General features: G+C 39.8%; 1 protein-coding gene across 1 annotated transcript in view; it reads left to right on the top strand.

The window, feature by feature from the left end:
* Positions 1-15,457, top strand: part of LOC120538548 (scavenger receptor cysteine-rich type 1 protein M130-like) — a 103,813-nt gene that overhangs the window by 67,863 nt on the left and 20,493 nt on the right. The window contains exons 15-18 of the mRNA XM_039767943.1: positions 2,628-2,942; positions 4,068-4,358; positions 10,693-10,998; positions 12,489-12,800. Of these exons, the coding sequence (XP_039623877.1) occupies positions 2,628-2,942; positions 4,068-4,358; positions 10,693-10,998; positions 12,489-12,800 (1,224 nt within the window). The remainder of the gene's footprint in view (positions 1-2,627; positions 2,943-4,067; positions 4,359-10,692; positions 10,999-12,488; positions 12,801-15,457) is intronic.

Genomic DNA, 15,457 nt, shown 5'->3' with positions numbered 1-15,457 from the left:
AATATTATATTTGGAGGAGTTCATTAGTTATGTATAAATTAAATGATAGTTGAAATGGCATAGAACAGTATGTTGAACACAAGGCTATTTCCTTTTGCTCAAATTTGATCAGTACATAGCAGAACCTTACTTGGTTGCCTGACCCCATATGTGGTATTTTAATCTGAAGTTTGTGGTGAAATAAAATTACCATCCCGTGTTTTTTTATAACTCACAAATTCAATATTGCTGATATTGGTTTCTTGGCAGGGGGTTATGTCAGCCTGCTTACACCAGAGATTAAGAACTGCTACCCTTTAAGTGTCTAACCCTACCCCATATACATTCCAAGAAATTATTGTAGAAATATTAATACAGTCATGGCCAAAATTATTGGCACCCCTGGAATTTTCCCAGAAAATGCACCATTTCTCCCAGAAAATTGTTGCACTTACAAATGTTTTGGTATACACATGTTTATTTCCTTTATGTGCATTGGAACAACACAAAAAAACAGAGAAAAAAAGCCAAATCTGACATCATGTCACACAGAACTCCAAAAATGGGCCAGACAAAATTATTGTCACCTTTTCAAAATTGTGGGTAAATCATTTTATTTCAAGCATATGATGTTCCTCTAAACTCTCCTGTGGCAAGAAACAGGTGCTGACAATATAGCAATCACACCTGAAGCCAGTTAAAATGGAGAAAAGTTGACTCAACCTTTCTGTTGTGTGTCTGAGTGTGCCAGGCTAAGCATGGAGAACAGAAAGAAAAGCAGAGAATTGTCTGAGGACTTGAGTACAAAAACTGTGGAAAAATATCAACAATCTCAAGGCTATAAGTCCATCTGCAGAGATCTTCATGTTCCTTTGTCCACTGTGCGCATAATCAAGAAGTTCACAACACATGGCACTGCAGCTAATCTCCCTGGACGTGGACGGAAAAGAAAAATTGATAAAAGACTGCAATGAAGGATAGTCCGAATGGTGGTTAAACAGCCACAATCAACTTCAAAACATATTCAAGCTGTTCTGCAGATTCAGGGTGCAACAGTGTCAGCTCGAACTATCCGTCGACATCTGAACGAAATGAAACGCTATGGCAGGAGAGCCAGGAGGACCCCACTGCTGACACAGAAACATAAAAAAGCCAGACTGGAGTTTGCCAAAATGTACTTGAGGAAGCCAAAGTCCTTCTGGGCGAACATCTTATGGACAGATGAGACCAAGGTAGAGATTTTTGGTAAAGCTCATCATTCTACTGTTTACAGAAAACGGAATTAGGCCCACGAAGAAAAGAGCACAGTACCTATAGTCAAACATGGTGGAGGTTCTAAGATGTTTTGGGGATGTTTTGCTGCCTCTGGCACTGGATGCTTTGACTGTGTGCAAGGCATCATAAAATCTGAAGACTACCAAAAGATATTGGGGCGCAATGTAGGGCCCAGTGTCAGAAAGCTGGGTCTGTGTCAGAAGTCATGGGTGTTCCAGCAGGACGATGACCCCAAACATACCTCTAAAAGCACCCAGAAATGGTTGAAGACAAAGTGCTGGAGCAATGAGTCCGGATCTAAATCCGATTGAACATTTATGGAGAGATCTCAAAATTGGTGTTGGGAGAAGGCGCCCTTCAAATCTGAGAGACCTTGAGCAGTTTGCAAAAGAAGAGTGGTTGGAAATTCTAGGTGAGAGGTGTAACAAGCTTGTTGATGGTTATAGGAAGCGCTTGATTTCAGTTATTTTTTCCAAAGGGCGTGCAACCAAATATTAAGTTGAGGGTGCCAGTAATTTTGTCCAGCCCGGTTTTTGAGTTTTGTGTGAAATGATGTCAGATTTGGCTTTTTTTCTCTGTTATTTTGTGTTGTTCCAATGTACATACAGGAAATAAACATGTGTATACCAAAACATTTGTAATTGCAACAATTTTCTGGGAGAAATGGTGCATTTTCTGGGAAAATTCCAGTGGTGGCGATAATTTTGGCCATGGCTGTAAGTGAGTTAAAGAAGGCCCATGAAAGACAGAAAGACAAAAAACGTGAGTACTCATGGGCCACCAGTCTTGGTCTAACCACAAAGCCCTCTACCCACTGCTGGCCAAATTTGCAAGAAATTAACGAAGGGCTATCCCCCGACACCCAACACAACAAAACAAAACAGTAAACCCCACGATAAACTCATTAGACTTCTCAGCCCAACCCCACACACCTGTTTAACAATAGCAGTCCTATTCATGAACAGGTCTGGGTGAGTACATTTGCCCTGTGAAAAACTGTTAAACAACTAAGAGTTGATTTTGTGCTTGGAAAGGTTTCAGAATTCCATATATAATGGAATAAATGATTTCAGAGGGTAAATGTACCCTGAGATATACTAGGGTGCCATCTCCAGGATTGTTTCCTGCCTTATTTCCAGAGCTGCTGGGATATGATTAAGTGCCCTGTGATCCTGAAATGGATTAATAAGGTTATGTTATGTTAATATGGGCTTGTAATATGTCACGTTTCACTTTTTTTTTTAACCAGCAAAACCATTATGTTAGGGGTCAGTCACAGACCTGGACCATGAAACATATATTTTACCAGATGTGTATACAGATTTTCAAGTACATAACTAAAACAAACAGACACTCTTTTTTTTTCTTTCCAGATAATCAGGACGTGAGGCTGATGGATGGAGGCAGGATCTGTGAGGGGAGAGTGGAGGTGTTTTATAATGAAGAGTGGGGCACAGTGTGTGATGATGGATGGGACCTGAATGATGCTGCCGTGGTTTGCAGACAGCTGGGCTGTGGAGATGCTCTGTTAGCACCACCCTTGGCTAGCTTTGGACAGGGAACTGGGGAAATTGTGCTGGATGATGTTTCCTGCACTGGGGATGAGTCAGCTCTGAATATGTGTGCATCAAGACAGTGGGGTTCCTCTGACTGTAATCACGGTGAAGATGCTGGTGTGGTGTGCTCAGGTGGGACCCTAATGTTCTGTTATAGCTTCACTACAGCTTTGTTTTGAAACTTAAAATGCTCTTTTGCATGCAAGGATTTCTGAATGTTAAAACTCAAAAAAAAACATATATAAAATGCTAACGGTTGTCTGTCTGTTAGGTAAAAACACAAACACTCCATTAGCTTAAAGTTTTGTTTTGTTCTTAATTGACAGATTATGTCGTGGCACATTCAATACGACCAATGAATTGGATGTCTGGGTGACAGCAGCCCTGAAATTTGGATGTGACTCTATTTCATGGTTACCAGAGATGCAGCAGCAGACCTTAGCTGACATGAAAGCAACGACTGAGCAATCATGCTGCATGTTTAGCATAAAAGCAGAACAGAGGCACTGGCATTGCTGACAAGAACCATGGCAAACCTTGTGAAGAACAATGCACAGGCTGCTTGGTGATGGTGGAAATGTAGCACACTTGCCATGCCATGACAGACATCAAAGTCATGGTTATGCAGCCATACTTGGCTCCCTGAGGTACACGCCACCATGCTCACAACGTGAAGTACACCGGTTACCACCACTGACAGTGAGGAAAATCAAACGTGCCAATGAACATGTGTCAACTAAAGGACATAGAATGCAGGCATGATAAACACTGACTGCTTACTCCACAAACTTACACCCTGATCCCAAAATGAAGTTATACACACCGTTTAGCCAACAAGATCCATAACACCACTTCTGTGTCGAGTCAAAAACTATTAGCATGGTATATCTACTAAACAACTGTCCATTGATTAATTGGGCTTATTTGTGATTCGTTCATTTTTGAGATTTTGTATATTTTAAACTCCTTAACCTGCGGTGGGCTGGCCCCCTACCTGGGTTTGTTTCCTGCCTTGCACCCTGTGTTGGCTGTGATTGGCTCCAGCAGACCCCCATGACCCTTTAGTTAAGATATAGCAGTGTTTGAAATAATTTTATTTGTTAAGTTGTATGTGAAGACCATCTTCCTATTGGGTTATAACTAAGATGGACCTACCTGGACAGCAGTAAATGTTACGTAGCAGGTATTGTGCAGGGTGTTTCTTGTGTTTCTTGTTTCTTACACTGGTTGGTCTAAATTTTTTATCTTTATTTACAGGAATGATTTTGATAAATGGTAGCAGCCCATGCTCTGGAAGACTGGAAGTGTTTCATCAGAGTATCTGTGAAGCTAACTTTGATCAGATGGCTGCGGAGGTAGTCTGTCGGGAGCTTAAATGTGGAGCTCCAAAACAATTTGGTGGAGGCATGTTTGGTCAAGGAAGTGATTCAGTTTTGCTAAGAAAAGTCCAGTGTTTTGGAGATGAAAATCAAATTATTAATTGTATATCCCCTAACAGCACAGCAAACGGTTGCACCAGAAGGAATCATGTGGGCATTGTTTGTGTTCGTAAGTTGTTTTTTTTTTCTTTGCTAGATTGAGCATAAAAATTCAGTCTTTTAAAATAAATTCACAAAATCTGCTGTATTGACAATGTTATGTTATGTAGTGCCTATTGTACTAGATTTTTTTTTATCATTTTGACAGTAAAATAATGATTCCAGATAGATCTGGAAAGCCTAATATTACAGTTTGCTTGGGAAGCATGAAATAATTCATTGAATGCTAGTACTGTTTTTTGTACAAGACAAAGACATTTTGAATCACAAATTAATTGGGTCACAGTGGGCTAATGACAATTTTTCAAAAGAGGCTGCCAGAAGCAAAAACAGCTGTGTGAAAAATCTAGCACTGCATTTCTTTCCAGCAACATTTCCTGGATTATCCAGCATTTTTTTCTTTCAACGTTTACATAATACAAATAGCAAAATATACCATAGATGATAATGCAGTAGAGTTAAGTTGGCTGATTAATTATCTGTTCTGCCTTTGGAAATGCAGATAATTACTCAAATAATTTGGCAATGCGCCTACCTTTTTCTGTTGTATAGGTATATATAAATATAGTACATGTAGGATACATATATATATAAATATATATCTGTATATATTGTAACAAGGCACTATATAAATGCCTGACCTGACACAGATGGACATGGGAGGCACATATAAAATAAATAAACTTTTATTGTTCTTCACCTGTGGGGTACATCTTCCCTGTAATCCCCGCAGGCACAACACAGTCCCAAGTGTACAAATAAAGCACTAAAACACACCACACTCCTCTCTTTCGGTACCACCACTCCTCCTGTAAGCTTTGTCCTCATCCTCCCGACTCTGGCCAATGAGTGGTGGTTGCTGGCTGCTTTTATTAGGCACCCATAAGTGCTCTGGGTGCTTGATTGGCGACATACTGATGCACTTATGGGTGTGGCGAAACTAGTGCCCAGAAGGGGCTAGCAGCTCCTGGTGCAGCTCCCCCTGGCGGCACCTGCAGAACCCAACAGGGCTGCTTCAAACTCCAACCCTCATGAAGCCCTGCAGGAGTCTGAGGCACCGCTGCAACCCAGGGAGGCTGCAATCTAACGTCCAGGGGAAGATATTGGGTTTCCCATGCTTGCTCCCCTGGAACATATGCTGCAGGGGCTGCAGCCATCCATCACAATATATATATCGACTGGTCAAAAAAATTAATGGAACACTTTGAAAACACATATGATCTTAATGGGGAAAAAAATCATGCTGGATATCTCTACTGATATGGACTGAGTAATGTGTTAGGAACGAAAGGATGCTACATCGTTTGATGAAAATTATTAACCTACAGTGGGCTGAATTCAAAGACATCCCGAAAATCAAAGTGAAAAAATGATGTGGCAGGCTGTTCAGTAGTTTGTATGGCCCCAATGTGCTTGACAACTTCAGGGCATGCTACTAATAAGACAACGGATGGTGTCCTGGGGGATCTCCTCCCAGATCTGGACCAGGGGATCACTGAGGTGCAACCTGGTGGCGTCAGATGGACTGAAACATAATACCCCAGAGGTGGTCTATTTAGGTCAGGTGATACCAGTCAATGGTAAGGAACTGCCTACATACTCTCTCCATATGAGACTGGGCATTTTCGTGTACCTGGAGGAACCCAGCACAGGGTCTCACAATGGGTGCAAGGATTTCATCCCAATACCTAATGGCAGTCAAGGTGCCGTTATCTAACCTGTAGAGGGCTATGCATTTCTCCATGGATAAGTCTCCCCAGACCATCACTGACCCACCACCAAATCAGTCATGCTGAACAATGTTACAGGCAGCATAACGTTCTTTCATGTCTGGCACATGTGCTTAGGGTGAAAAGCACAGGGTACCAGTGGTGAACCTGCCAATTCTGGCATTCTATGGCAAATCCAAATCGAGCTCCACGTTGCTGTGCAGTGAGCACTGGGCCCACTATAGGATGTCAGGCTACCCTCATGAAGTGTGTTTCTGATTGCTTGCTCAGAGACATTCACATCAGTGGCCTGCTGGAGGTCATTTTGTAGGGTTCTGGCAGTGCTCATCCTGGTCCACCGGGTTGAGCTTCTAAGCTCCAATTCCATGGCCCCGATGTAAACCAAAGGGGTTGCCCTCTTGTGTCCTGGGGAAGGTACTCCTTGTAGTATGCCCATTCCCCCGGTCTTCTCCTAAAAAAAGAGTCCCGTCCGAGTAGGATCCCCGGCCATCCATCACATTATGTATGCAAAATGTACATATGCTGTAAATACTCGCATATAAGTTGGGTTTTGAAATCTGAAAGATTGATCATAAAATCAGACCCCAACTTATACACCCGTTCAAAAATCGACACTTGAATTTTTTTCTTTTACATCTTCTTGCTTCCTCCAATCTCGCACCAGTTTCTCAGACACATGGAATTTTGTTGCAGCATCGCAGTTACCAATTTCTTTTGCCACTTCAACAGCTTTTAATTTAAACCCAGCTTCATATTTTATTCTGATGGAATCCTCCATCGTAGATGAGGGATGCTCTTACGATAAAGGTGTATGAGGGTGTGAGATACAAAAAGCACAAAACAGTGCAAACGTTGCTTTGGAATAGTTTGAGTATTACCATGTGGTCAAGTAGGCACAATAGAAAAAAAAGGCCATGTGCACCGTGGTTACTCTCCCAGGTGGGTGTTAGCATATCATAATGTCTTGGACCAATAGAGTTTTCTGCATTCGAATTTATACGACTGACATTATAAAATACCAGAAACTATACAGTAAAATCAAGCCCCGACTTATCCGCGGGAGAACTTAAACGCGAGTATATACGGTATATATATGGAAGCGAAGGACTGTGATGTGGTTTGCATATTTGTAGCTAGTAATCCACAAAGGGGGAAAATGCATCATGTATCTTAAAATCATTTTTTATTCCTAAGCTTTCAACAATCCACCAGGTATCGTCATGAAAGGAAAATGATTAGACATACAGGAAGGTTTCAGCAGGTTAGCAAATAATTGTTCAATATCTGTGCAAAACAGTGATGTGGGGTGAGGTTCATGTTTGGTGAGGCACTGACTCCTTCAGAGTCAGATTTACAAATATATGAACCCAAAAGAGTAGCTTATTCACTATTCAAGTAGCAGGATGCACATTGACTACTGGTTATGTTTCATATCTCATCAGCATTCTTTACACACACATAGGTAAGGTACATATTTAGCTAAGAAAGAATGTTACATTTATAGTGGCGAGAGAGAGCGGAGAAAGCATATTTGCTCTGCACCTCCATGTGTTCTAAATTTCCCATTGCAATTCCACAATTCATACTCATTCAATACAAATGAAAGTATAGAATGGTGTACAAAAAAAACTGGATTTCAATTTTGGGTTTAATTGAAATATTTAATTGTTTTTAAAAGCTTTTAATTCTGATGCTTTAATCAATTTTAATATAGACTGTTCAACAAAAGGATAACAAGTAAACCAAAAGAATATTTTTTAAGGTCAAAATTTAGTTTTTAAGTTTTGGATTTTTTTTTCTTAGTCTAATCCCATTTTTTTTATAAAATTGAAAATCATTTATGGTCTTACCTTTATTTGTAAAAGAAGTTCATGCGCCTATCCTTCTCCATGAAAATCTCTTGTTGCTTTCTTGTAAATGTCCTCCTTATTCTCCTTTAGATGTAAATGTCATAATCTTCTGTTTTGGCAGTCAGTAGGAAGAAAAAATAAAAATAAACGGACCTCTGCAGTGCACTTTCTGATATCGCTAACTTATTGGTGCCCAGAGCCTCTCTGTAGAAGAACAGCAGCAACGAACACCTGTTGGGCTCACATGCGCCCCCTTTGGTGCAGCACAGTATTGTCTGCTTCACTTTGTGCCTTCTCACTGTGGTTTTATGTCCCAATCAGCAAGACTAAATATGCTGCACCTTGCGTTTCTCCCCTGTATTTGAACAGGAAATTCAGCAATTTTGACTATAAAATGATCAAAATTATTGGAATCATACAGAAAACAAAATTTGTAGCACAGACCAGTGGACGTATTTATTTTATGTTATCATTATTAGTATTTTTACTTTTCATAATGACCGCACATTCCTGGTACAAAACCCACAATAGGGCAGAAAAGACGTAATAGACTGATCTATCTGAGAATTGATTTAAATTTATCACCCATATTCCTGATGAAACTGCTGACAGGAAGGATGTACACATCACCAACTAGACAATTGATTTCTGACTGTACAGCAGAAAAAGTAGATGCCTGTAACAAATATAAAATGAAACACAAGCAATTTATCCATCCATCCATTTTCCAACCCGCTGAATCCGAACACAGGGTCACGGGGGTCTACCGGAGCCAATCCCAGCCAACACAGGGCACAAGGCAGGAACCAATCCTGGGCAGGGTACCAACCTACCGCAGGACACACACAAACACCAAGCACACACTAGGGCCAATTTAGAATCGCCAATCCACCTAACCAGCATGTCTTTGGACTGTGGGAGGAAACCGGAGCGCCCGGAGGAAACCCACACAGACACAGGGAGAACATGCAAACTCCACGCAGGGAGGACCCGGGAAGCAAACCCAGATCTCCTAACTGCGAGGCAGCAGCGCTACCACTGCGCCACCGTGTCGCCCTAAAGGCAATTCACGATCAATAAAAACAAATAACAAAAATAATAATGTAATATGGGTGGCACGGTGGTTTGTTTCCTGCCTTGCACCCTGTGTTGGCTGGGATTGGCTCCAGCAGACCCCCGTGACCCTGTAGTTAGGATATAACGGGTTGGATAATGTAATATGTACATAAGTGTAAGAAAAGAAAAACACAGACATTTAATAGTAATTCTTTGCATTTATATAGCGCTTTTCTCACTACTCAAAGCTCTCAGCAATTGCAGGTTAAGGGCCTTGCTCAAGGGCCCAACAGAGCAGAGTCTCTTTTGGCATTTACGGGATTCGAACCTTCCAATTGCCAGTGCAGATCCCTAGCCTCAGGGCCACCATTTCGCCCATTCTAGTGTATTTGATAGTTTTATGAGTCCACTGGATTGTATATGAACTATTAAATGATACTGTAAAATTATTTGATGTTGAGTTCTGTGCTGAGTCCTCAGTAAGGTTTGAGATAAGACTTCATTTTTTATTTTAATGATTGATTCATAATTACACTTAAGGGTTTATAAACCTGTTTTTTCTTTAAGGATTTACATTATTTTTGTCATCTCTTACTGATAGTAAATTGCTTGTGTTGAATGTTTTATCTGTTACATGCATTTACTTTTTTCTGTTAGTTATGCATAAATGACCCCATAGCCAGACAAAAGCAGACTGTGTATTGTTGCTTTGGGAAACAGCTATCCTCTAGAAAGATTGCTGGTGTAGAGGTGTTTCCTTGACCTGCCTTCTGTCCTGGCCATAACCTCATAGAAACCCTTTGAGATATCCTGGATTCCAACATCCAAAGATTTTCTCCCGTGCTTGCCAACAGCCAGCAACTTAGTCAGCATTGAGATAACATCCCACAACTGTAGGTTCAGATGTTCTTTGCTTTATTCAAAGTATATTATATAAGTATAAGTACTGGAGGCCAGCAAAACAGACACACACTTCCCTCTTGCTGACCTAGAGCGCCCTTACATGAAACACAGCTAATAATGAATGACTGAAGTGAAAATGTGGCTTTTGATCAGTGATAAGCAACTAACTCTGCTTTGGGTGAGTAAGTGATCTATCCTGAAAGAAAGAATCATCAAAAAAAAAAATACAAACAAACAGAGAGATGTTTAAAAATTATTTCTTCATATAATCTTGACTCCTGAAGTGTGAAAATAATGTAAAGAAAGTATGAAGGTGTATGTATGTTTGGTGGATTTAGTTAAAGTACAAATCATTAAAATCGTTTTAATTTTAACTTGTGAAACCCATATTGCATGTTATAAACATTGATTTTAAAAATTAATATACTGTACATCTGAACCTATATATATATATATATATATATATATATATATATATATATATATATATATATATATATATATATATATATGAACCAATGTATGTTTCTGAATGAAAGATATACACATTATATATTATAAATTATTCCTGGTTAGGTTTCTGGCTTGTACGTGATGTGTTCGATTCGGTAATGGAGAAAATGTTCCTGAAAATGTATAGACTGAAATCCACTATACTGTTAATGCTCTGAATCTTTTATGTTTTCCTCCTAAAATAATGAGGCAATCTGGTTACCTTTTGATTTTTTTAATGAGAAATCAGTTTATATATTTTTCCTGGCTCACTGTTTGTCTAACAGTTCTTTCTTTCCTACTTTCTGCACAGCTTACAGACTGGTAAATGGCTTCAACTCCTGTTCTGGTCGAGTTGAATTTTATTACAACAGGCAGTGGGGGACCGTCTGTGACCGCTATTGGGACTTGCAGGATGCCAATGTATTCTGCAACCAAATGGGGTGTGGATATGCAATTAAAGCTCTTGGACAGGCCAGGTTTGGAGAAGGACATGGAGAAATCTGGACAGATAATCTTCAATGTGAGGGCAATGAAGCTGACCTGACAAAGTGCCCAGCTCTCGATTATGGGCAGGAGGAGTGCACACATAAGAATGATGCAGGAGTTATCTGTTCTGGTGAGAGTTTCTAACATTCTGTGGTCTCGTAGCAAATTTCATACAACCACATATACACATGTATATAAAATCTTATATTCACAGTAAAGCATGTAAGATCATAAAAGCCTACAGGTGATTTACAAAAATGCAAATAAACAGCAAAAACAATTTGAAATGACAACCAACTAAATCCACAGTACAACCACTTCAACATAAGAATGGAAATAAGTAACAGGATCCAATTCTGTCATTGACAGAGCCTAAAAATCATTTGTTTGCTGAAAAATGTATATATTTTAAAAATTCTAAAGGTGTCATTTTTATATTTTTTGTACAGTTTAATGTAGACCTGAATTGGTGATAGTATGGTAGCTTATTGGCTAACCCTGCTGTTGTATAGATCCAGTGTGCTGGGCTAAAATCTTTGTGTCTGGTTGTTATCCTTGTAGTATTAGGGATATCCATGTTTGCGTGGATTTTCCTCCGGGTACTTTAGTTTTCCTCCCAGATTCTCAAAGATATGAAGGTTAGATTTAATAACAATTCTAAACTGGTTTAGTGTGGGTGGGTGTGCAAGTTAGCCCTGTGATTCACTGACACCCTATCCAAGGATGTTTCCTGCTTTGTACTCTGGGATAACTCTTGTGATGGATGGCCGGGGCCCATGGCTGGCCGGGATGCCCCTTCACCACATCTGCCAGGGGGACAAGGGTGGGAAGCCCAGTATCACCCCCTGGACACTAGATGGCAGCCTCCCTGGGTTGCAGTGGACTTCCCCAGGGCTTCATGGGGGTTGGAGTTCTGTGCAGCTCTGTGGGGTTCCACAGGCGCCGCCAAGGGGTGCTGCAACAGGAGTGGCTGGCCCCTTTTGGGCACTGGTTTCGCCTTACCCGGAAGTGCAGCCGGATGTCGGCAATCAAACACCTGGAGCACTTCTGGGTACCCAATAAAAGGGAGCCAACGACCACCACTCAGCGGTCAGAGTCGGGAGGAGGAGGACAAAACTTGTGGGGGAGTGGTGGTGGAAGAGAGAAAAGGAGTGTTAGTGTGGGGCTTACTGTACTTGGGACTGTGTTGTGGCTGGAGGGATTTTGGGGAAGACGTGCCATCCAGCTGAAGAAAAATAAAAGTTTCTTTGTTTTTATACATGCCTCTGGGTCCAGTCTGTGTCAGGTCGGGCACTATATAGCTCCTTTTCTTACACTCCCCTAAGACCCTGAGTTGAAATAAGTGAGTTTGAAATATAAAATAAGCACGTATAACTTCCAGAGCACAGATACCAAGAAGATGAAATGCTGGTAGTGGAAACAACTAGAATACTGTATTTCACAGTTGTTGTTTACCTATTATATTAAAATCATATATTGTGATTAGTTACTTCTTGATAATATGAAGGAATGGGAAGATAACAAGTAAATGCAGTGCAATGTTTTTACACTCATGATTGCTTTATTTTCTTCAGTTCCTCAGATCTTAACACTATTTTTCTTTGTTTTCACTGTGTCTAGTCCAGAATTTTGGAGTCAGACTGTATGGTGGTCCCAGCCGCTGTGAAGGATGGGTAGAAATTTATTACAACAGGACCTGGGTGAAAGTGGCTGCACAATCCTGGAGTGATAGAGATGCCTCAGTTGTATGTCGACAACTTCAGTGCGGCTCTAGGACTCAAACACCAAATTCCTCACAGTACATAAAAAGAAACAGAACTTTGTGTCTAAAAGGCTTTGAATGTCTTGGGAATGAAAAACATCTGGGGAACTGCAGCCATCCACAGGAAAATGAATGTAGAGAAAGTATTGATGCTGCAGTTGCATGCACTGGTAAGGGTTATTCCATCTTTTTCTTCCAAGAAAATGAGACAGAGTTAGAGCTGCTGAACTAACAAATGAAACAATTATTATATATTGAGGAGAAAATGGACTGCAGTGGAGAGTACTGTCTAAATATAGGTGTGATAGTAAAATCTTATAGTTATGTAATTGAATCTGCTTCTAATAAACTCACTTTCCAATAATAATGATTTTATTTAATACCACAGTTAATTAAAAAAGATGGCAGTGCTTAGTCAGTTACTTGATTCAACAAAAATGTTAGAAGGGTAATGAACTGATGTAAAGGATGAGCCATAAACAACCTTAAATCATGCTAGTGCTGTGACTTAATGTATCTACCTGGAATTGTAGAGAAAACTCCTATTTAGACCACAAAATATTTCAATTGTGTATGTGTTACATTGATATCAGAATTAAGATTCAAATGCTTACTGTTAAAAAGGCAGGTTATTTATAGAATGCAGTTTCGACCCCCTGGAAGTAATAAAGATAAAACTAATGGCCATTACGAAAATTTCTGCACATCCTCTTTCTGTCACAATATTATTAAGTACTTTCAGACAACAGATTATTTAGCAAAAATGTTTGAAGAAACACTCCTGGGGCATCTTTCAATGGCACTACATCTATAGACAGATGGACAGCCCTTCAGTTGTTCTCAGGGGGAGATTTGGTGCTTTGCTAAAGCTCATTAAAGAGCAACCTTATTATAATGAAACTCATGGGGCCATAAAAATATTTCTTTATAACGGAAGTTTCATGATAAAGAAAATGGGGGGAATATATATTGTAATGTGACTAGGACCGCTGCCAATTTGCCTTGTCCTACTGCAGCAGCGCAAGGACAGCTCTGTAGCTGCTTTCCTGCATCTGGTAAACAGTAAACCAAGAAAGGGCAAAACAACTGGTTGTCCTCCGTAGGATCAGGGTTACCGCATATTGTTCTTGTAGCACAATGCTTAACATTTAACACCGGGATTTTTATCTGCTCTTCCTTGCACTCTCCTGATCTGTTTTCTTCAGTCAGTGGTGATTCCCAGCCGCTAGTGCTCTAATCTCAAGATGGTAGCTAAAGCAGGACAATCGACTGTGCTGTGGTTCCTAACAGCGCCTATTCTGAATGAGACTGTACCTGCCCTCTCTATACAGTAATAAAGTACCTGCATTTTCCTTTAAAAAACTGGACTTATCTTCCTGTCTCTCATGCAACTCTGTGACCCAAGCTTGACAATAACTATATTAAAAAAAAAAAACAGCACTTAAACTGCAAAAAATATTTTATTTGTAAATGAGATATTTAGTTATAGCTTTTTTTTTTTATTCGCTATAATGGGATTTAAACATTCTGAAAACATACCAGAATGGCTAAAATGGAAGAAAATTAAAAAGAACCAACTGTCAAGTGAGGCATTATGCAGAAATATTGCTGTTGGTACAATTTATATTTTATAATGTATTTATATTTGTTCATTTTCTAACCCACTTACTCATGAGCAGGGTTGTGAGGGTGCCGGAGCCTTTTCCAGCTAGCATAGAGTTCAAGACAGGAGGAATCCCTGGACACGGCGCTAGACCATCACAGGGCAAACACACATATTGTATATACACATTCTAACTATACCCCATAGCCAATTTAATATCGTCAATCCACCTAACCTTGCATGTCTTTGGACTCTGGGGGGAAACCGGTGCACCAGGAGGAAACCCACACAGACCCTGGGAGAACATTCAAACTCCACACAGGGAGGACCAAGTGCGCGAACCCTGGTATCCTTACTGCGAAGCAGCAGTACTGCCACTGCACCACCGGGTCACCATGTTTTTATATTTTATAATACAGCTTATATTTATTTTATGTATAATTTATATTTATAATGCCTCTTTGAGCTTAGACTGTTCTTTTTACCTCTGGCCAAGTCAGAACTTTTCTTTCTTTTTAGTCATTCTGTTGTGTATTTGAGAGGGAATGTTATTGTTTATTGATTTATTTATTTAGTTATTTATTAATTGATTTATTTAATTGTTTGGTTGTTTACCAATCTTCTGTGCAAATAAAGTCTCATCTATCTATCTATCTATCTATCTATCTATCTATCTATCTATCTATCTATCTATTAAAAACATACTTTTTTGCTGTAGGATAGCTTTTTCAATATCTTTTAAATATATAACACACCTGAGTATAATAAAAGTAAATTTTACTTAGCTTAGGGGCTTAACAGTTTTTCCCTGTCTGAATGCAGCAACTTAATACTCCATCACTACCACCAGCACACACACACACATATGCACACTCCACAGTCCCCTACTCCATTCGAAACAGTAGCTAAGTTGTTTCTGCCTTTGACCACACCAGTCCATCAGTAAACTACATGTGTGACAAAGAACTGGAGTGTAGCCAGATAGATACTTTCAGTCTTTACAAAAGCCGTTGATGAAAATCTCATTGATGGTTTGAATCCATATTTAAGGCAGATTCTGTCTTTTCTGTCCAACAACCTGTAATTGATGCTGTGATCTTCAATGGTAATGTTAAAAAGCTCCTGTATTGCTAAAACTGAACAGCTACCAGGGCCTTTTTCTGCACCTCAATATTCCATTACAAGGTCACAAGTAGATGAAATACAACTTAATAATTATAAAAT

The sequence above is a fragment of the Polypterus senegalus genome, chromosome 11 (genome assembly GCF_016835505.1).
Source record: "Polypterus senegalus isolate Bchr_013 chromosome 11, ASM1683550v1, whole genome shotgun sequence".
Classification (NCBI taxonomy): Eukaryota; Metazoa; Chordata; class Cladistia; order Polypteriformes; family Polypteridae; genus Polypterus; species Polypterus senegalus.
The sequence above is the reverse complement of the archived record's forward strand: the minus strand, read 5'-3'. Positions and strand labels throughout refer to the sequence as shown.